General features: G+C 51.2%; 4 protein-coding genes across 4 annotated transcripts; 2 read left to right on the top strand and 2 right to left on the bottom strand.

The window, feature by feature from the left end:
• The first annotated feature begins 2,225 nt into the window (after positions 1-2,225).
• QC764_406950 (uncharacterized protein) lies at positions 2,226-5,581 on the top strand. The gene is made up of 3 exons (XM_062946986.1): positions 2,226-2,309; positions 2,385-4,013; positions 4,065-5,581. The coding sequence occupies exons 2-3, from the start codon at positions 2,916-2,918 to the stop codon at positions 5,175-5,177; spliced, it is 2,211 nt and encodes a 736-aa protein (XP_062800732.1). The 5' UTR covers positions 2,226-2,309; positions 2,385-2,915; the 3' UTR covers positions 5,178-5,581.
• On the bottom strand, positions 5,559-12,181 carry VVD (Vivid protein light receptor). Its single transcript, XM_062946987.1, is given in 6 exon segments — positions 5,559-5,736; positions 5,800-7,489; positions 7,698-9,808; positions 9,868-9,963; positions 10,018-11,003; positions 11,022-12,181. 3 exon segments carry the CDS (start codon positions 10,072-10,074, stop codon positions 9,398-9,400), a joined length of 564 nt encoding a protein of 187 aa, XP_062800731.1. The 5' UTR covers positions 10,075-11,003; positions 11,022-12,181; the 3' UTR covers positions 5,559-5,736; positions 5,800-7,489; positions 7,698-9,397.
• Positions 11,822-15,809, top strand: QC764_406970 (uncharacterized protein). Its single transcript, XM_062946988.1, has 3 exons — positions 11,822-13,996; positions 14,059-15,424; positions 15,517-15,809. Exons 1-2 carry the CDS (start codon positions 12,995-12,997, stop codon positions 14,272-14,274), a joined length of 1,218 nt encoding a protein of 405 aa, XP_062800730.1. The 5' UTR covers positions 11,822-12,994; the 3' UTR covers positions 14,275-15,424; positions 15,517-15,809.
• On the bottom strand, positions 14,421-16,246 carry QC764_406980 (uncharacterized protein). Its single transcript, XM_062946989.1, has 3 exons — positions 15,333-16,246; positions 14,974-15,207; positions 14,421-14,886 (listed from the first exon to the last, which is right to left on the bottom strand). The coding sequence occupies exons 1-3, from the start codon at positions 15,446-15,448 to the stop codon at positions 14,607-14,609; spliced, it is 630 nt and encodes a 209-aa protein (XP_062800729.1). The 5' UTR covers positions 15,449-16,246; the 3' UTR covers positions 14,421-14,606.
• Positions 16,247-20,094: the final 3,848 nt, after the last annotated feature.

Below are 20,094 nucleotides of genomic sequence, written 5' to 3'. Positions count from 1 at the left end.
AGGTTTCATCGATCACGAAGGGAAAGATTCTTGGGAGGGGGGAACTGGAAAAGTGTCTTTTTTCTTCTTCTCTTTCTCGCTTTTCAACAGCGACGGTAGGCCAGCGGGGAAGGGGAGTATAAGAGAAGGGTAATCGGGGTTCGGCTCCTTTTTGGGTTTCTCTTTGTTTTCGGGAAAGATGACGACAACGGGGCACGTGTGTTTTTTCAAAAGCATACCAGCGAGTATATGAAACGGGAGGGCTGCTTCATCCCGAGAGATGAGGCAAATGGCGGCGGGGAAACAAGGGATTATGGGAAGCGACAACACATATTCATTGCACAAGGCGAGACAAGGAGGCGTTTATGGGAGTTTTTTTTTCTTTTTTCTGGGGGGTCAAGGGCTTCATTCTCATTCATAACATCATGTATATTTCTTAAGCGGGACATGTTTATCATTCTTTACATAGTCTTCGTATTTTTTTTTTTTTCGTGGCTTTCTTTTCTTCTCTTTTCTTCTCTTATCGGAGTGAAAAGGACGGGGGTGGCAACGGCTTTTAGCATAGCAAGGGGCTGGGAAATCTTTTTAGTAGCTTTTTTTTTATTATTTCCTGTGGTTTTATTCTCGTTTTGTTTTGATAATTGTGAGATGAGTTGGAGTTTGATGTGAAAAGTGGTTTTGGAGGATAAAAGGTGGAGGGGGGGTGTGGTGAGTGGGATGGATGGATGTTACAAGGTTGGAAGGTTTGGTGAGCGACTGACTGAGGAGAAGGAGATTTACCTGCGCGGTTACTTATTTTTGCTATAACATATACCATATATCTTATACCGCTGTGGAAGGAGGGAGAAGGTGGGGAACGGATCAAGAGGAGGAGGATGCTGACTTAGTGCGAAGATGGGACTGTCCAAGTGAGAAGAGGTGGGTGGGTGGATTGTGGGAAAGTTGGCGGTTGTTGTTGTGGTGCTGCTGTGTATGATCTGTAGAAGGAAGAGAGGTGCTGTATCGGTAGCGTATATGCTGATTGAACGCCTGAAGATGGGAGGGAATGGAATAGCTGTGATACCCTCACTATTTTTCTGGCCATCGAATGCAGACCACGTGAGCAAGTGAGTGTGATGGTATTGTGAGCGGGGTTGGTTTGCACCTCCTCCTCCCCGCCGCTGGCCCGTCGCGCAAGCGAGACTTCAGGGACGGTGTCATCGGAGAGGCTTGGCTTTCTTTGCAGTCGAAGCAAGGGTTGGAGCTGGGGTAGGTAGGGATATAGGCCAGGGTTGTTGTTGGTAGTCGCACGACCACCAACTGAAGATCAGAAGTTGGGGGGACATTTCGAGGATGATTCTAATTTTACTCTGTGAAAAAAATGTCATTCTCGACGAGATGCTCAATACCGATAGGTTGCGCTTTTTCAAAAGTTATTTCCCCCCTTGCCACTGCCATGGTGACAAAACCGTGACAAGAGCATCTGGTTGGCTTGGGCAGAAAGACGTTGAAGATTAGCACCCACACGACACCACCACAACCAACCTGCTGGCGTACAGAGTGCATACACGGGGCTGGTCGCTAGAAATGGGAAAACCAGCGAGTGGCACCCAGATAACTACCTATCTACCAAATCTGTTTATCGAAAGGGGACAAGAGGTAACAGCACGGGTTCGGATGGTCAACCCCCAATTCGGATTCGGGTTATATATCCGCATGACCACTTCCAGAGGGTAGGTAACAAGCCGCCTACGGCTAGATGCGGATTTTCGTTACGACGTCACTTTGAAGAAAGCCGCTGTGCAAAAGAAGGGAGAAGGGGTGTCCCCGCAGTTAAGAGAGTGTAACGGTTCTTTGTTCTTCAGCTGCCAACCTGGAAAAAGAACAATGGATTTGTTGAAGACGGGAAGGAGGCAGGTACACCCAATGGGATGTGGTTCCTGAACTGCGAGATTACATCACCGGACATGCCACTTCCACACCACGAAGACGGGAAAAGCAATAAAAATCAAGGTGTTGATCGATGCTGCAGGCGGTATTGTTCATTGGACGGGAGGGGGGGACGGGAAGCGAATGCGCTAAGGTGATAGGTTTATGCTGTCAGGGGTGCAGGAGCAGCTGCCGCTGTTGTTGCTTCCTTGTGGTTGAGCAAGTGGTGTCTTGGGAAGGGACTAAAAGTGCAAGAACTCTCGGCGGGAGAAGGAGCGAAGGCATCACGCGGATGGAAATAGGAGGCAGGAGTAAAAAGAGAAGGAAAGAACGAACGAGTGACTGACTGCGGGGTTGGCTGCTGAAGAGCAGAGGGGAGGATGGAACCAAGTGCAACGTTTGTCCATATGATGTCTCGATAGGTATGTGTGTGTGTGCACTTACAGATAACCGCTGCAAGCAGAGTTACATTCTCGACTCACTAGTATCCTGTCAAGGCTGTCATAAGTGGAAAACACGTCCGATCGACATGCCTTTTTACTGAGCAGGGCTTAACATGGTGATGATTTTGCTGCCCACTTCCCGGAATATCTTTTTGTGGGGAAGGCACATTACCACGTCGTGGAACCAATAATGCATCGACAACCTTTTAGCTTTTTTTTCAAGATACCTGAACTTGTTGGACCGGGAATAGCTGAACAATGGGGAGGGGGAGGTTACACTCAACTTGGCCTTTTGTTAGCTCCAAGCAGCGTGTGCAAGTGGCTACTGAGACAGGTTGTATGAGCTACCTTACCTATGGTTACTGTCATGGAACTTTGTGGACCAATCTCGTTGGGGAAGCGGCCCGGGTAAGGTAGGTGGTGGTCGAGATTGGGGAATCATGGGAGATCGGTTGGATTAAAAGGTGGACGGCTTCCCCCCAACCACACTATCGCAGGATACCACCTCTTCCCTTCCTCCTCTCTTTCTGTCTTTCTCCAAGTCGGTCGTTTGCTCGATCGGTCTGGTCAAGTCAGTCAGTTGCAATGTCGCCAACCAGAGGACAGACTATTGTGTCCACGTTTGCCAGCATTTTCCTGTTCGCTCTTCTTGCCTTCACGCAGCTAGTTACCGCCCTCCCCAGCAGCAGTCATGGCTCCCAAAAACGAGCAGTCGGCGACAAGTATCTTATTGGTGTGGGCAAAGCAGATATCACCGGTCCGGTGGTAGAGATCAACTTTGCTGGTTACGCCGACACAGCTCAAACTGGTACTGGTCTCCGCCAACGATTGTACGCTCGCGCGTTCATCATCGGGGAGGTGTCCAACCCCGCCAACCGGTTTGTTTACCTTGTTCTGGATACCATGTCTGGCGATACCGCCGTCCGCCGTGGGATTTTGGAGGGCATCGCTGCCCAAGGGACGGGGTACAGCATGTACAAAGCCGGCAATGTGGCTGTTACCGGCACACATTCACATTCTGGTCCCGGAGCCTGGTTCAACTACTTGCTCCCCCAAATCACGAGCTTGGGTTTCGACAAGCAGAGTTACAAGGCTATCGTCGACGGCGCCATTTTGGCTGTCAAGCGGGCGCACGAGGGCCTTCAGGAGGGTTACCTCGACTTTGGCACCACCAGAATCGAAGACGCAAACATCAACCGGAGTTTGTACTCGTACTTGGCCAACCCTGCCGCGGAACGGGCTCAGTATGGGGATGACAGTGTGGAAAAGATTATGACGTTGTTGAGGTTCCAGAGGGCGTCGGATGGGAAGAATATCGGGGTGTTGACTTGGTTTCCGGTCCATCCTACTTCAATGCAGGGGAATAATACCCATGTGACAGGGGATAACAAGGGGTTGGCGGCTTATTATTTTGAGAGGAGCGTGAGGGGTGACAGTGCGGTTGCCGAAGGGTTTGTGGCTGGGTTTTCGCAGGCAAATATGGGGGATTCGTCGCCGAATGTGTTGGGCGCTTGGTGTGATGATGGGTCCGGGCAGATGTGCGATTTTGAGACGAGTACGTGTGCGGATGGGAAGAGCCAGGCTTGTCGGGCGAGGGGACCGGCGTTTGAGAAGTTGGATTTGGGGGTGGCGAGCTGTGAGATTATTGCGCAGAGGCAGTTTGATGGGGCTAAGAGTCTCTATGTGAGTTTTCTTTTGGCGACGTCGGCAGGTTCTTTGAACTGACAGCTCTAGACTTCTCTTGCTTCTTCATCGACTCCTGTCACAGGCGCCTCGGTCCGCTCGTTCCACTACTTCCAGGATATGCGCTACTACACCTTTCCCCTTGCCAACGGCACTCTCGTGCAAACCTGCCCTGCTGCGTTGGGACACTCCTTTGCTGCCGGCACGTCTGACTGGCCCGGCGCATTTGACTTCACCCAGGGCGACTCCGGTGCGCCCAACAACCCGTTCTGGTCTGTTGTCGGTGGTTTGCTCAAGGCGCCTTCTCCCCAACAGAAGGCCTGCCAACAGCCCAAGCCTGTCCTCCTCAACGTAGGCGAGATGGACGTCCCCTATGCCTGGAGCCCCAACATTATGGATATTCAATCTTTCCGTGTGGGGCAGTTCATCATCGTTGTCTCCCCTGTCGAAGTCACCACCATGGCTGGCAGAAGGTGGAAGGCTGCTGTGAAGAACGCGGCTGCTTCTGAGCTGTCCTTGGGAACCGAACCCTACGTCGTATTGGGAGGTCCAGCAAACACTTACTCCCACTACTTGACAACCCCAGAGGAGTACCAGATCCAGCGATACGAAGGAGCTTCGACTCTCTTTGGTCAGTGGGCGCTCCCCGCATTTGTCAACCTCACCCTCCGCGGCCTGCCGTATCTCTCGTCGTCTTCCAGCTCCCAGCCAACTTTCGGCTCTCCAGCACCCCCAGACAACCGCGAAAACTCGCTCAGCTTCATCACTGGCGTCGCGTTTGACGCCGAGCCCATCGGGAAGAAGTTCGGGGCCGTCCTCACTCAGCCTGCTGCGTCGTACACCCGCGGTCAGGCGGTGAGTGTTCGATTCCAGGGTGCGAACCCGAGGAATAACTTGAGACTTGAGGGGACGTATGCCGCGGTGGAGAAGCAGGTCAATGGGCAGTGGACGAGGGTGCTGAGTGATGAGGATTGGAAGCTGGTGTATACTTGGAAGAGGACGAACTGGGCTTTGGGGCACAGCGAGGTGACGATTACCTGGGAGACGAGCGCGACAGAGGACAGTGCGGGGACGTATAGGGTGAGGTATCATGGTGATTCGAAGCCGTTGATTGGGAGTATTAAGGCTTTTGAGGGGGTGTCGAATAGTTTTACGCTGAGTTGAGGGGGATAAAGAGGGGTTGATGGGTAGATGAGATGATGACTGGAATGAACAAGACAATAAATAGCCGGTAAACAGAACACTCGCTGCGACTTTGTGGTGTGAAGGATGTGGAGGAGGGTAATGAGGGTATATGGAGCTTTAGTAAATAGCAGTGTGCGACCTACAATCATCAAAGATGAACTATAAAGTAAATTGAATCGACGATTAACTCGGTAACCTAGGTACTTAGTAGACTACGGTACTTTAAGATAAGTCTCAACTGGTGAGATGATGGGGACTTGGCCGCTGAAGCAACCGACAACATTAGTTCAAAGAATTATTAGCTATCTTGTCGAGATATTTGATCAATCGCTAAAGTAATCAACAGCTCTATCGCCAAAAGGACCCAGCACCGGATCGACGACATCCTCCGCAGTTTAACTAGCCATTGTAAAACACTTCGATCGAACAAAATAAGTAACTGTAGTGTTGATAAAGGAATAAAATGCGACCTAGGTATCTAGCTGGCAGTGCTAAAGTAGCCGATGGTCCTTTATTAAGCTGATAAGTCCAGCAAGCCCTGAATAATAGGCTGGTTAATGGAGAGAATAAGAAAGCGGTAAGGGCTGCTCAGAATAACTACCTCAACCGACTGACTGAGTTGACAGGCAGCTCAATCGATAGACATCTCAATCAATAGACATCTCAATCAATAGACAGCTCAATCGACAGACAGCTCAATCGACAGACAGCTTAATCGACAGACAGCTTAATCGACAGACAGCTCAACCGACAGACAGCTCAATCGACAGCAAATCACTTGGCAGACAGCTTAATCGGCAGACCGCTTAATCGATGGCAGCTCAATCGATAGACTACCTTAGGTATCTAATCCAATTGATTGAAGCTAATCGATAGACACCACAGCCAACAGGCAGCCTGACAACCGCAGGCTTACTTGACTAGTAATTACAGCTCAACCAAAGAGCTCAATCGACAGCCTGATCGTCAGTCTCCATGTTATCTCTATTAGAAGTTCATTCGATGACTTAATCGAGTGATTTATCGATAAGTTTAACGACAATCACCTCTCGACCTTGATTCCAGCTCTATAGGTAGACAGCTCAGTCGATAGTCTAGCCGAATATGCCTCTTAACTATCGAAGGACCTACCCTAAGTCTGCCTAGCAAACCGAATCGAATTTATACGGATTGGAGTACCCCAGGTTGACCAATTCCAGAGCAAGAGAGCTAACCACGAGAGCAAAACAGACCTATGAAGGACCGATCGCAGCTTGTTGCCTGCCTGACATCATCCCCATTCGCGCCTACACTCCAGTCCTGCCGCACAAATAAATCTTTCTTTCTTCTTACCTGCCTTACCTATCTAAGCCTACCTACCTATTCTCACCACTGTGTAAACCCCAATAAGGTAAAACAGCAGTGGCCAAAATCTCATCCGTTCTTGTTCGTGCCTGCCAACTGGGAATGGCCTGGTAATCGATCATCTCCTGTTACCTTACGAAAAGTGCTACCGACTCTTTGTCAGTGTGCGAGAATATGATTACTAACCGCACATCGTCGATTGTCAGTCGTTGGTAGGTAGCTGACAGTCGCTTTCTTGTAGTCGAGAGGCTGTAGCTGCTTGAGCAGATGATGGTGTGATCATACAGTCAGTCTTGTCACATTTATGCGATCGACAGCAGTCAAGTAAGTTGGGTAGGTTGGAGAGGAGATCAGGCAACGGAGGTTTTTGTAGATCGGCAGAGGTATGCGATCGACCTAGTTGCTTTGCTGGACAGGCTTGGTAGGATAGATAGGATGGGTCTGATGGGTCTCTTGGAGGGAGGGAGGTTAAACGGGTCGACGAGTGTGGCGTGGGTGGGAATTTTTGTCGCTCAGGTGCTTAGGAGAAGATTCCTTCGGCTTGGCTGTCGATGTGATGTCTTTGAATGAGATGCGGGCGAGGAGATGTCGAGGGAGAGGTATCTGTTCTTCTCTCTTTTCGTTGCGGTAAAGGAGTGTGAAGGAGCGATGGATGGCATCGGATGATCAACCGTGTGTAGCTGTGTTGGTGAGAGACGAGGAGACCTGTAGGTGGAAAGATCGATCGCTCGCTTGCCGTTTGCAAGTGCGAGCTGTAGGTGGGACAGAACAGTCAGTGTGAGGCGAGGAAAATGGCCTTCGATGGCCCGCATTTGCGTTGTGGTATCTCGGATCTTTCTGCGACTGTACAGGATTAAAGAGCCCGCCTGAATGAGAAGAAAGGGCTGTCAGTTTCAAGGAGGTGGAAGCCGACCCGTCAAGATTAGCTGGGGTAACTTGAAGATGTTCTCAAAGACGTGAGTGGTGCGGCTATGGTAACCATTACGTTTCAGCAGTGGAGGTGCTGAAAACAACACGAAAAGAAGGAGAAAGCAAGACCAAGGGAATACGAGAGAGAAAGCGGGGACACCCGCCGAAGGAGGTGAGGTAAGCGGAAGTCTCGGCATGGGAAAAGGGGCAAAAGGGGGTAAACCAAGGGTTGGGGTTATAGCCTACAAGTGTAAACAAAACATTTGACGTCAGCCTCCCCAAGCACACCCTTATCAAACTACCACAATAGGCCTACCCCTATCAGTTTTGCTCCTTTTTATCAACTTCAATATCCAGACACTTGTAGCTGAAACGTCACTGTCCTGCGTGAACAGCTCCCCTATCAACCTTGCCTTCCACCCCCCTGCTCGCCAGTGCAGTGCGATTGACGTACGTACTTCCCCCCTATGATCAGTCATCAGACCATTATGCCTAACGTACCTAGCCGTCACCGTCATCCCATCACCCGGCAAACAGCGAGAGCTGCTACAGTAATTCCCTCAATTTTCTGCCAGCAGATACAGGTTGTGCTTATCCATTCAAGTGCCGACCCGTGTTTGCCATCTCTTCTGCGCTGGCCTAACAGTTTCCTTGATCATCGCAGCTGGTATCGACTTCCATGATCGCCAAGCCTGATTTTGGTTATTTCTCATGTTTCTCGCGTCATGCTTTTTCCACTCGATGGTAAGTAGTATCGGCTGCTCCCGCTTCTGGACACCGAAAGATGTAAGGGAGAAGGGTGGAATAATAACCACAGAAAACGTGTGTCGGGGACCCCGGGAAGTGACTTGTCCGGCTTAGTTCTCCGTGATGTGTTTTTTCTCTTGGGAAAAGAGGAATTACGTCTTGCATAACTTGAGATCAGAAAAAGAAAGTCAAAAGCGAGATGTAAACGGTTTTGCTGAGCTTGGCTTTTTGCTTGGGATGTGAGTGATCGCAAGTGGGGATGTCGAGGGTGCGATCATGACTGAGCTGGGGTGGATACATGATCAGGGGGGTTGGTCAGGGGAGCAAGACTGAGAGCGGACGGTTTCGTCCGCCGATGGCGTCGGAGAGGGGCTTTCGGTAGTTGATTGTTCTTGCTTCTTTTTACCAGCATTTTTGAGCCGTTGTCCAGGCCACATGACGGGATATCCAAAAGCTACACCTTTAGGAGAGTAAGGTCTGGTGGTCAGCGACAGAGATCTACTGGCACATTTCATTCTGGCAGCATTGTTCCGGGACAAGGTTCTATCACTGGCGATAATGCCAGTAACGACAGCTCGATTTTGCCTAGTTGTACATGTATCCCGAGTAGTAACGACCCCTCCCATCATATCGGTGAGAATACAAAGGCCTATCATCCATATTCCGCCCATCCAGCTGTCTGTTTCTGCCATTGAACGTATTTCCCATTCCAATGCTAAAAAAGTCCCCTGACCATTTCCAAAATCGGCCATGTACGGCTTCCATATTCTAGGAGTCGTACCAATCCATTCAAGCCGTAACGCCTTCCCATGTTTGTGTGTCTGGTTTGTTTGTACCCTTAACGTCTTTGCTCCCAAGGAAAAACACCAGTAATGTGTACATGTCGAATAAAAATGTAGTAAATAAGAACCAGACGCCCGTCCCTACTTGCAGTAAAAACCCTGCAAATCGATAGAAGCTGGAGAGAAAGGGTCGTGTGTAGACCCTGTCAATGGGGTATCATAATGCCTAAAAGCACCTTGTTTTAACAGAGAAGAAAAGCAAAGACAAAAATCAGATTGTCGCTCGATGCATCCGGAACGCCGATCCCTGCTGTGTGACACAATTTGAATAAGAAAACAATGATCCTGAGCGAATCTCGATGATGTGGTTGCTGGTGAATGTCTCATCGTGGCATCGCTCTATTTCGAAAGCTCGATTCATCCGTCCATCTCGCACTGAAACCCGACCGAGATGTTGAACTGGTGGCTGTTGAACTGTAGCGGAATCATGGTCAGGTAGTTGGTGAATTTTTGACCATCTTTCTTGAAATTGATGACTGGGATCTGCAGCTCAGAGTTCCGGTCGACCGATTTCCGCATCTTCTTGATTGTCTTTTCGTCGACATATTTTCGTGCCGATTTGGGCTTGACTTGCCCACCAGGGGCCTGCATGAACCGGCAGTTTCTCTCCAGTACCTCTGGTCGGTTGTATCCTGTCAGTTCCAGGAAGGAGTCTGATGCGTAGATGATGGGCTGATCGGGTCGCAAGAGGTCGCAGACGATGATGGGGCACGACATGTCGACAGCTCCAATGTCCACCTGGGGGTTTGGTCTTGAGTGGAGAGAGATCTGTTACACATTGTTAATGATCTGAGACCGAGCTAGGCAGATGGTCAGGGAATACGAACCAGCACCGACATGATGTCAAGACCGCTGTTGGAATACAACCCAGGAAAGATGATGGGATCGTAGATTTGCGTGTCCAACTGCCGGCCACCATAGTGCTAGAATAACCTGGTAAGCAGGGGCGGACACTCAGGATCTAGAATGCTGTCTACCTCGATAGCACGACCCTCCCACGAGTTGCCTTCCCATGTATTGACCTGGTTGCTCATGCTGGGCGTCACGGTGGATTTGAAAGCTAGTGGCACTGTGGTGTACGAGGCTGGTTCTGGAACGAGTAAAAGTCCCCTTCACTAACAAGACATCCAGGTAAAGGTGGGTGACTGGGTATATGTCCGAGGACTCGCTGTTCGTGTGCTGGATGATGGCTTGACAAATGGGTTAGGGAACCCGCTGTGTAACCTGTGCCGTCACTTGTTCTTGTTGACTTGTAAGCAGGGCGCTGGGCTCTTGGTCTGGGTGATGATGATGCTGATTGTGGGCTGGCGAACAAAGGAGAAGGGGATGATGGATTGAGGAACGGAGCATGAAGATATTTAATCAAGAGGTCAATACGGTGGTGCTCCGACACAAAAGCATGGTCCAGTGGTCTGGGTAAGGCGACCACAAAATCTGCGTGGAATCGAGATCCACGGAGGTTTGTTGGCAGGGACGGGGGCCGTGTGAAATCGGACGGGATGACGGAAGGTTTGTGACAAGGCGGCCAAAGCTTCCCGAGCTTCAGATGAGCAGATGGGCAAGGAAACAAAGAACCAAAACTATATCGCCAGGCACAGGCCCGGAGAACAACAGGCCATGGGCCAATTGCCGCGGGGGACGAGGGAAAGAGGGACTGTCCCAGGGCCGACACCGTTGGATGAATCACGATCCCAAAAACCCATACTGAGCTGACCGAGTCGCTGTGTTCCCCTACGTGGCCCAGGGTGGCATTTTGGCCCATATTGGAGGGGCCAGCAGGCCAGGGGAGCGAATTTGGTGCTTTCGATGCATGTCCCTGATCGCTGAATGCATCGGCAGCTGTTGTGATCGGAGTGATCTCAAAGGACGGTCTAACAGCCCCAGCCATGCGGGTGCTTGACGATCTGGACCCAATGGACCCTCCACCCTAGACCCCTGCCCTGAGGAGTGAACGCCGTGAGAGCGAGAAAGTATTGGGTCCCGATGGGGACTAGGGGAGCTTGGAGTTATCCATTACCGGTGTTTCCCACCAGGATTTCCCACCAGGGGAAGATAGGGAAAACAGAACAACAGCATCTGCACCTCAGGCCATGCTTTCTTCTGTCCGTCGGCCCCCCGGAAGCGCGCGCGAAGCGACAACCAAGGAGCGGGAAATCGCACCTCTGCACGACTGACAGAGTGTCCTGCTGCGTGATGAGCAAAACAGGTCATTGGCAGGGGTGGAATGTGAGGGCGCTGCGGGAATGACGACGAGGGTTGCGCTGATGGGCTCGGCGATCGCTGCAGCAAAACGGTTCTCATCCAGATCTGGGGCCATCGAGCTTTAGCCTTGGATCGGCCCAAGGAATTGGTTCCACGCTTCGCCAAAGGCAACGCTCACAAACGGCGCCAGCGCTCCACCACCGCAAACCATCCGTATGGCCTATGGCTGCTGGATAGAAGTCCGGCATCGACCCACATTGTTCACCGCACATGGCACTTTCACTCTGGGCTGCTGAAAAGAGCTCTCGATTGACCCTTGGGGGGAGCTCGTGCCAACCCAGCCATAACTGACCATGGTATTGGCACTGAATACGAGCCTGAGCAATTCAGACAGGTCAGCCATCACAGATCTTCTTCTCTAGCAGGACAGCATGGCGGAACAAGCCGCATGACAGACGGGGAATGTAGACCGCCATCCTCCACGAAGGCTTGGATCTTCTGCCTTGTTTCCTAGATATGAGATGCATAAAGGCAGGCGCCGTGCATCACAATGTCACATGGCCCAGCCCAGGAGTGAGAGGTGAGCGGGTGACAAGCTGACTTTGACTACACTCGGCGCTGGCAGTTCTGTCTGATGGAATCGGCGATATCAACAACAAGAGGTTGGCCGCCCTTTTCGACAGCGCAGCTAGGGTATCACGACGCACGGGACATGGCTGTTGCACATCTGGGCATCTATCAAACGACACGACCACAATAGAACTGGTCGGACCGACGCTTCGATCAGGCGGGGACGGGTGGTGAGCGCACAAAGAGATGACGGTAAACTGTCAGTGTGCCGTCGGTCGCGCGACAGGCGAGCGGATCGCAGTTCTCGATAGATGAAGCGACGGGGGAAACGGCGGGAACGGAAGCGAAAGAAATCGAAGAATCGACCGACCTTCGCCGCGCCCTTGCTTTTTGGTGATGGCGGCGGCGTTGTGGGATGAGTGTCTCGGGCCTCATATGGGCAGGCTGAGACAGGTGCCGGAAGAGGCAGCCTTTACGTCTTTCATCAGTACCTTGCCTTATTCCGTACACCTGGTTCGTGGTACAATTCAGGATGGTGAAGCAGCGCGATGTCGTCAGAAGCAGCTCCGAGGTCTCGGCTTTCCATCGACATGAGGCTGAAGATGACATGGGATTCTGGCAGTTGCTTCACCTTCGGCCAATTGAGGTTGACAGCGGTGCAACTCAACCAACGGGGAGGGCCCAGGCTCTCGGTCAGTTCCGACAGCCGACCATCCCTGCCAATGACACTGCCCGATGGAGGGGATTTAAGCCACATCTGGTAAGGTGGCTTGCGGGGCCCATCCCTCTTGGCAGCCAAACCTTATCTGGGCCAAGAAATCACTTTGGCAGGGGCGGGGCATACGCGCCTGAGAGTATCGTTGCACACGCGTTTTCAGCTTCCCAGTTCCTCAATCAATCAATCGACGAACGAAAAAGTACCGATTTTTCCAGAAGCCGTCAAATATCTGATTTGTTCCGATCTCCAGTCCTCGGCGAACCCTCCGTCTATCTTGTTTCTTGAACCGATAAACGCAGTCAGCCGCGCTCGGGTTCTACCCGACAGAATAAGGCCAAACAATTTCGGGATACACGACAGTGATTGAACTCGAGTCCGTCGACTTACTTTACCACGATTTAGCGCTCTAGGAAACCATAACCCGGTGATCTTGTCTATCGGACCCCACAACTTCCAAGGTGACCATGCCACGTCTACTGCAACGCTCGCGGCCCTCTGAGCCAGCACCAGCTACGTCGGTCGGGTCCGACGACGTCTCCCTGCCCGAGTATGAGCCACCGGCATTTCCGATGAACGATGAAAACAAATCGAAATTGGAAAGGCTGGTCGCCGCTCAGCGAAATGACAGCGATGCGAGGCAGTACGAAAAACACCTCAACGAATGTTCAAAGAACCTGATCAAGGCTGTCGGCAGTATCAACGATCTGCTCTTTCAACGGCGAAGGCAACTCGCTCGGCATGTGGAGAAGCGTCGATCAGAAGGTGTCGACGACAAGAGCGAGGCTGAAAGAGAGCTCGAAGAATATGTCGCTGAGCTGGAGGCAACCATCAGCACACTGACAGACAAATCCGAACAAGCCTTGCGGCGTGTAATAGACTGTCGTGCCGAATTCGAAGATACCAAAACAGTTCTTGAGTCCGTGGTAGTGACAGTCAAGGCTCAGCAGCCTCGACCTGAACCGAAACCTAAAAAAGAGAGACGACAGCAACGGCGCCCTGCCAACGATGACGACGACGACGACGACGACGAAGAGGTGGACGAGGCTGAGGATGTGCCCCCAGTCGTTGGTGTCATCGATGCTCTAAGGACAGCTCGAAAGGTCAAGATGATAGAGTACTCCAGATTATCTGCTTACGATAAGTATGCTGTCCACAACGACTACATTCCTTTCAAGAGGACGTGGCATGATGCCATGCACCCCGACAACGAGATCCCGCTGCCGGATCCCTCCACTTGGTTTGACGAGGATGGCAACCCAGTCAAGAATGTCGCCGACATTCAGGAGGATGACGATCTTGTTGTCGAGCGTGAAATTGTTGACCTCAAGTGCCCCTTGTCATTGCAGGCCTTCAAAACGCCATTTAGCAATCACAAGTGCAAGCACACCTTTGAGAAAGATGCCATCATGTCTTTCATCCGATCTTCCGGTGGCAAGGCACAATGCCCTGTTCCGGGCTGCTCAAAGGTACGGGTCCATGTCCACGTTATGTGTCGAGTCTCCTACCCATACTAATTTTTGCTCTTTAGGACTTGACAATCACCGACTTGTATCCAGACGAAGTCATGCTTCGGAAAATGAAGCGAGTGGCAGAGGCTTCGAGACGTAATGCCGACGCAACCTCAGAGGTTGAAGAGGAGGAGGAAGAAGATGACGACCCCGATGCGAGCATAGTCATTGGACGCACAAACAACATCAAGAGGGAGAGGAACAACCGCCGTGTGGAAGACATCGAAGAGGACTAAGAACGACGATTGAATCTATGACTATCACTCTACTATGGAAAAAATCACACCAGCCCCGATTTGCTCCAGAAACAGCTCAATGCCGCCACAAACGTCAAAGAATGAAACAAGTTTTGTCCCCTGGACTCCGAGTAGCTCACAACTTGCTGTCGCTTCTGTCGAATTATTCTGCGCGTCCTGTTTCCGCGGATCACCTGCCCCGAGCCGCCTGGCTGCGAAACCACCAGTTTAATAATACAAAAGGTTTTGACACCGAAATCAGAGACATGACTTATGCAAAGGAAGTTGGAAGTGCTGTGGGAAAACATGTAGAAACCGGAAGCGATCAGGGTTCAGTGCCTGGAGTAGTCGAATGAGTACCCATAGGTCATGTGGGCGGCAGACGGCTCCTGGTAGCTCTGGGGACCTGGCGAGGTTTGGGCCGAGACAAGAGCATTGCCCGCTCGGTGGTGATAGGTGGACATCTGGTCAGATGGGTAACCAATGGCCTGGTGATGCGAATATGTATTGTATGAGATGGGTGACAGGTGGGTATTTGCCTCGGCACTCGGATGGATGGGCATCATGCTGTATTGGCTGTACTGGACTGTGGGTTCTGGCTTGATGAAAGGGCTAACGGGATGAAATTAGCTATCCAAATATGGGCAAAATGGCCGGGAATTTCTGGAGCATGGAGCTTCCAGTAACCAAAAGACTCACTCTCTGTACTCGTTCGACTGTGTCGTCGCGCTGGATCCTGGGTGGTACAGGTCGCCTGGGGTCATGGCTGGTGAGCTTGCCTGGTATCTGTTGTCTTCGAGTTCTGGGCTTTGATGAGGCGAAAGATATCGGGTGTCGTCTCCTTCCCCGTCCTCACCCATGGAATTCCCACGCCTGCGACGAGAATACTTCTGGATGCCCCATTTGTCGAACCGCGATCGATAGGCCCGGGTACTGTTAAGGATGGTCAGAATATCATATTCATCTAACGTATGTGACGCCATGAACACAAGATCAGATGATGATCCGTAGGGACGGACAATCACCACATCTCAAAGGACCGAGGGAGGGCAACATACGACGCCTTGAACCGGTACTGCTGCTCCATGAGCTTCTTGACCTCATGGAGTGGCTTCCTGTTGTCCCGGTACTCCGCTATGATGATCTCACGGTACTGTTCCCACGGCTTCGTCATGATGGGCAGCAAGTGGCGAGTCTGATTGAAAATGGGATGGTTGCTGATTTGACACGATTGTCTTTCAGACTTCTAGGTTTGAACAAACCACACGGACGAGGCTGTCGAAGGAATGATGTGTTGTTTCTGTTGGATGAGAAGACGACGATCTTGAACTGGTTGTCTTCTTCATCGTCCACTTGGTCAATGGCGGCCATACACGAAGTGATATAGACGGACCGGCGGCTGTCTTTCTGCAGATCAAAGACGATTGACGTGGTCCGTCTATCTCCAGGCCGATACATCGACCTGGGCTGAGCAGGAAGTCGTGCAGCTGTGTTGGGGGTTCTCATACAGGTCAAGGCAGCCAATAGCGGAAGACAGGAGAGCCTCGCAGTGGCCACTTGGCGGCACTGTCGAGGAATCAAATGCTCGCGGGGCTCAGATAAACAAGGCTGTGGTGGTGTGTAAAACGCCGGTAGGACGGCGGCGACATCCAGCAAAATCCAGAAAAGGCACATCGGCTTCGATGCTGTTAGTTGACCTCCACTAAGTTCCATCATTTCCCAATGTCATTGACAATGATGAGGCTCAGGCAGAGAGCCTCTCAAAAAACACTTGCAAAGGGCATATCGAGGCATTTCGGGGTGGCTGCGAGCAATTTTGCTAGCTTGTCTACCAAGACTGGTCTTGGCCAGGGAGATGACGCCGGACCTGGGGAAGGAGGGTCGGAAGGTGCCAAACGCGGGCCGTGAGGGCCAGCGGCAGACGGAAGCCAAAAGACTTGACAAGGCTGTATGAGCCTCCCCCTCACAGTCGAATGCCCATCTGAGATTTGGCTCGATTTGAGTGTTTCGTCCCGTCACAGCTTGAGTGGCATGCTCCCGCAGTGACAGCAACACCCCCCTTTTCGATCTAGCGGCGAATCAGCTTCAGGGCCTCGGAGTGTGTACACGTCCACAGCCAGCCTCAATTGGGGAACCCCTCATATACTGGATTGGCTGCTAGATATTGATACGTGACACCGGTACCAGTATTTACTACTACCATTTTCGCCTCAATTCAACGAATCGATGAGAACGGTCATGCTCCCTCGGGACTCACATGCGGGAACCCGCGATACAACTCATTCTTCGGTGAGCTGCAAGTCTTCGCAAGAAGTTTCGGACCGGTGAATTGGGACGTCGTCAAAAGGGGCGCGTATGCCGTTGTACCTGATTGATACCCAACCCATAAAAGACTTGTTCCCTTAAATGCAGGGCACATACATGACAACGCACAGGGAAACTGTAGTCATCGTCACTGCGAGTTAGAAAGCTTAGCTAAAGCAACGACATCATCCCACCTTGAATAGGTCTCTTCACCTCAGAGTCACACGAACACACACACCACTTCCTGTTCCGTCAAGGTCGCCAGCAGGATCTACAGGAGCAAGCCGATCCCCTTGGCTTTTCGTACCTTGATTTTCAGAGTATCGACCGTCACTGGCCAGCTGTTGAATACACCCGAAACTGTCATCTAGGCTCGATACAGTCAAATGAGATGTGGCTTTGAATCTTCAGACAACGTCATGATGCCTTCTTCGCTTTCCGCACCTAACGACGAACCTGCATTCCAAGTAGACCAAAAGTTAACCTTGGCGGGCGTAGTTTCGGCAGAACCAACCAACTACCGAACAACCTCGCCCTTCTTTTTTCTTCAACTCACCACCATATTTTCGCCTTTTGCCGTCATTTTCACGCTCTCATCCCCTCTTACAGCCACATCCAGACAACAGGCAACGCATCTTGGGTCGTATCACCTTCCAGAAAGAGGCAGTCAAAATGCCTCCCTATCACGATTGCTTTGTAGCGGCCTGAAACGCATTCTCTCTCGACTAAGCTGTGCCCTGGACGTGCGGGAATAGCTGCACTTTTCTCGTACGACGACTGCCTGAGATGCCCAGCTATGGATAGATTCCAGAAGTCATTTTATGAGCTGAGAGAGGCCGGACCCCATGAATTGGGTATCCCGGCGCAATTCGCGCTGTATTTGTTTCGAATATCCCGACGCCCCCAACGCCGAGAGTTTAAGCATATCTGTTGCGCCGCTGATCCGCACGCTGCCTTACGGGAAGAGGACGAGACCGCACGAGGTGGGATGGGCGCCGCGGGGAAGTCGGTCCTGCAGGAGTCCTTGGGCCTGCCGCTTGGTGTTGAGCTGGCTGCCTTCTCCGAATGCCTTCTCTTGGTGGTTCTTGCCCTGCGCTGCCTCTTTAGGTAGGTATCCAGATATCGGGTGCACCTTTCTTGCCAGTTCATGATTCTGAGGCTTGCAAAAGGATGGAATGACATTCTTGCCAAGATCTCACTAAATGAAGGACAGTACACCGATTTAGAAGAAGACTGAGGAGACACCAATCAATCTCACACATGATCAAACGACGAAAAGAAGGCAGTTTCCAAGACTGACTCGGCTCAGGGCAACCGGCCAGATCAAGATCTTGTTTCTAGAACGGCAGTCAAAATGCACAATCGCCCAGGCCCGATGCCTGCCGCGGTTGCCCTGCCGTATCTCATGCTAGGTTTAGGGGGCTCCTTTTCTCAAGTAAACAGAGCATCTACCATTTGCCAGATCGTAAATCTTGGACACTCACATCAGATCTCACCGAATGTCTCTTTCCGGACTTTTTTTGATGGCAAACCATGAGCCTTCTTCAACTCCTTCCTCGACAAGAGCCTCCTCACCACAACCGCCAAAAGCGCTTAATTTCCACCAAGACTCTCATCTCCTCTCGGATACTGACCGCTCCTTTTCCCTCATGACGAGTACAATCTCTCGCAGTTTTGAGCCTCCATTCACTAACCCAAAAGCAACACCGAACAGCCAAGATTGAGGTTTGTCAACGAGCAAATGATAGCATCATCCGCTCGCCGTTTCATTAACACTAGGCCTGCTCACGGGCGGCCACCCACCCCGCAAACAAACATTCCGGTCTCTAAGTCAGCACAGATTAGGTAGTCCATTTTTGGGCCTGTCTTTTTACTGCCATCTACTTGAAATCAGCGGTGAGAAACAGGGTGTGGCCGCCTATGTAGGTCGCACACCCACACTCATATCACGAGACTTGCAAGGCCACCAATGAGAAGGACTTACGTATAATGTCAGGCTGAGAGAAAAGAGATTTGTTACCTCCGTCATTGATCGACAATCTACAGGCTGTTGAACACACGTTCGCACCGGACATTAGGTATTAACCTGTAACTCGCTTGCCTGATGATGAAAGTAGATGAGCTTATGCAAACACTCAGCCATGATTCCAGCGTCGAACCTGCATCTGGATGGCATACCGAACTACCCTACTTACCAGGCTGAGAAGGGGGATTTCCCAAGCTATGAGACCGACAGCTGGATGGGACATCGAACACGTCGTACAACAACCGCTGGCTCGTCAGCTCATAGGTTAGGCAAGCGAGGTAAGGTGGGTTTATGCAAACATGTAGCTCAGCCATGATAGCCATGCATCACGACGGGTGAATACCCTCAACGGGGAGGCGGTCACTTACTTATTTCAGGTCATTGACCAATGAAACATACCGTCCCGTAGCTAATAGGGACGGATAAGAGATCAGATATTTTCGATCATAACCCCAGAAGGTGAAATGACTGGAGCAAAGAGGAAACACAGCCATGATTGACGATACGTACGTGTCTGACACAGCAGTCAAAAGGGGGGCCGGAACAGTAGCACAGTAGCCCGACAGGCTACATCAGGCCCTCCCAGGATCTGAGTTTCACGGAGATGTATCTCCACAAACTGACAATTTTTTACTATGGAGGGAAGAGCAGGGCATAGGGCTGGCATAGCCATTGTCTATATGCAGGAGGACATGTACGTAAGCAGGCAGAAGTTACACAAGCTCACTCTAGACTATCAAATCATTCCTCATACAATTCCAGGTCGACCACACACATCCCATCTTGAGATGTAAGAGACTAACCTTGGTGAACAGTTTGCCCTATGCAAGTCTCTTACATATGCAAACACAGCCCTCCTTCTTGCTTCCAATACCAGCCTAAGGCAGACGTAGATCCTCATCATAAGATATCACCAATTGAACGAGATACCTAACCAGGGAGATCTGCCGGGCAAAGACCACATACTCTCTTACCTCTCAGACTACCTACGGCACCGGCCACGTATCAAGCCCAGTCATTTTATCCTATAGCACAGCCATGAAGCCCCCTGCGGGCAAACCTGAGGTACCTACGCCCCAGCACTCATCTCCACGCATCATCAACGACAAAAGACTTCATCTTCAAGACACTTACCTGAGGCTGACCAAAGATTTCACGCCTCTTCATGGTCAGCCACACACTCATACAAAGCCTAGACAGTTACCTAACTAGAAGCACAGCCACAGGAGAGAAACCTCGTATGAACATGAGCTCATCTCCGCCAGACCAGAGGGGGGAGGTAGACATCTCAAGCGAGATGATCAGGCCCCTCGTATATCAGCCTGTAAGGCTTCATACGCCTAGGTGATTCAAGCAACCACAATTATCACGAAGAGATCCACTGTATACAGCACATTCGGAATCTTCTCTTCCAACCAAGCCCCAAGAAGGGCGGCAAAAAACACCTACCCACCCCATCATCATCCAAGCCACCTCCGGACGCATATCAA

This window comes from Podospora pseudoanserina, chromosome 4 (genome assembly GCF_035222485.1).
Source record: "Podospora pseudoanserina strain CBS 124.78 chromosome 4, whole genome shotgun sequence".
NCBI lineage: Eukaryota > Fungi > Ascomycota > Sordariomycetes > Sordariales > Podosporaceae > Podospora > Podospora pseudoanserina.
The sequence above is the reverse complement of the archived record's forward strand: the minus strand, read 5'-3'. Positions and strand labels throughout refer to the sequence as shown.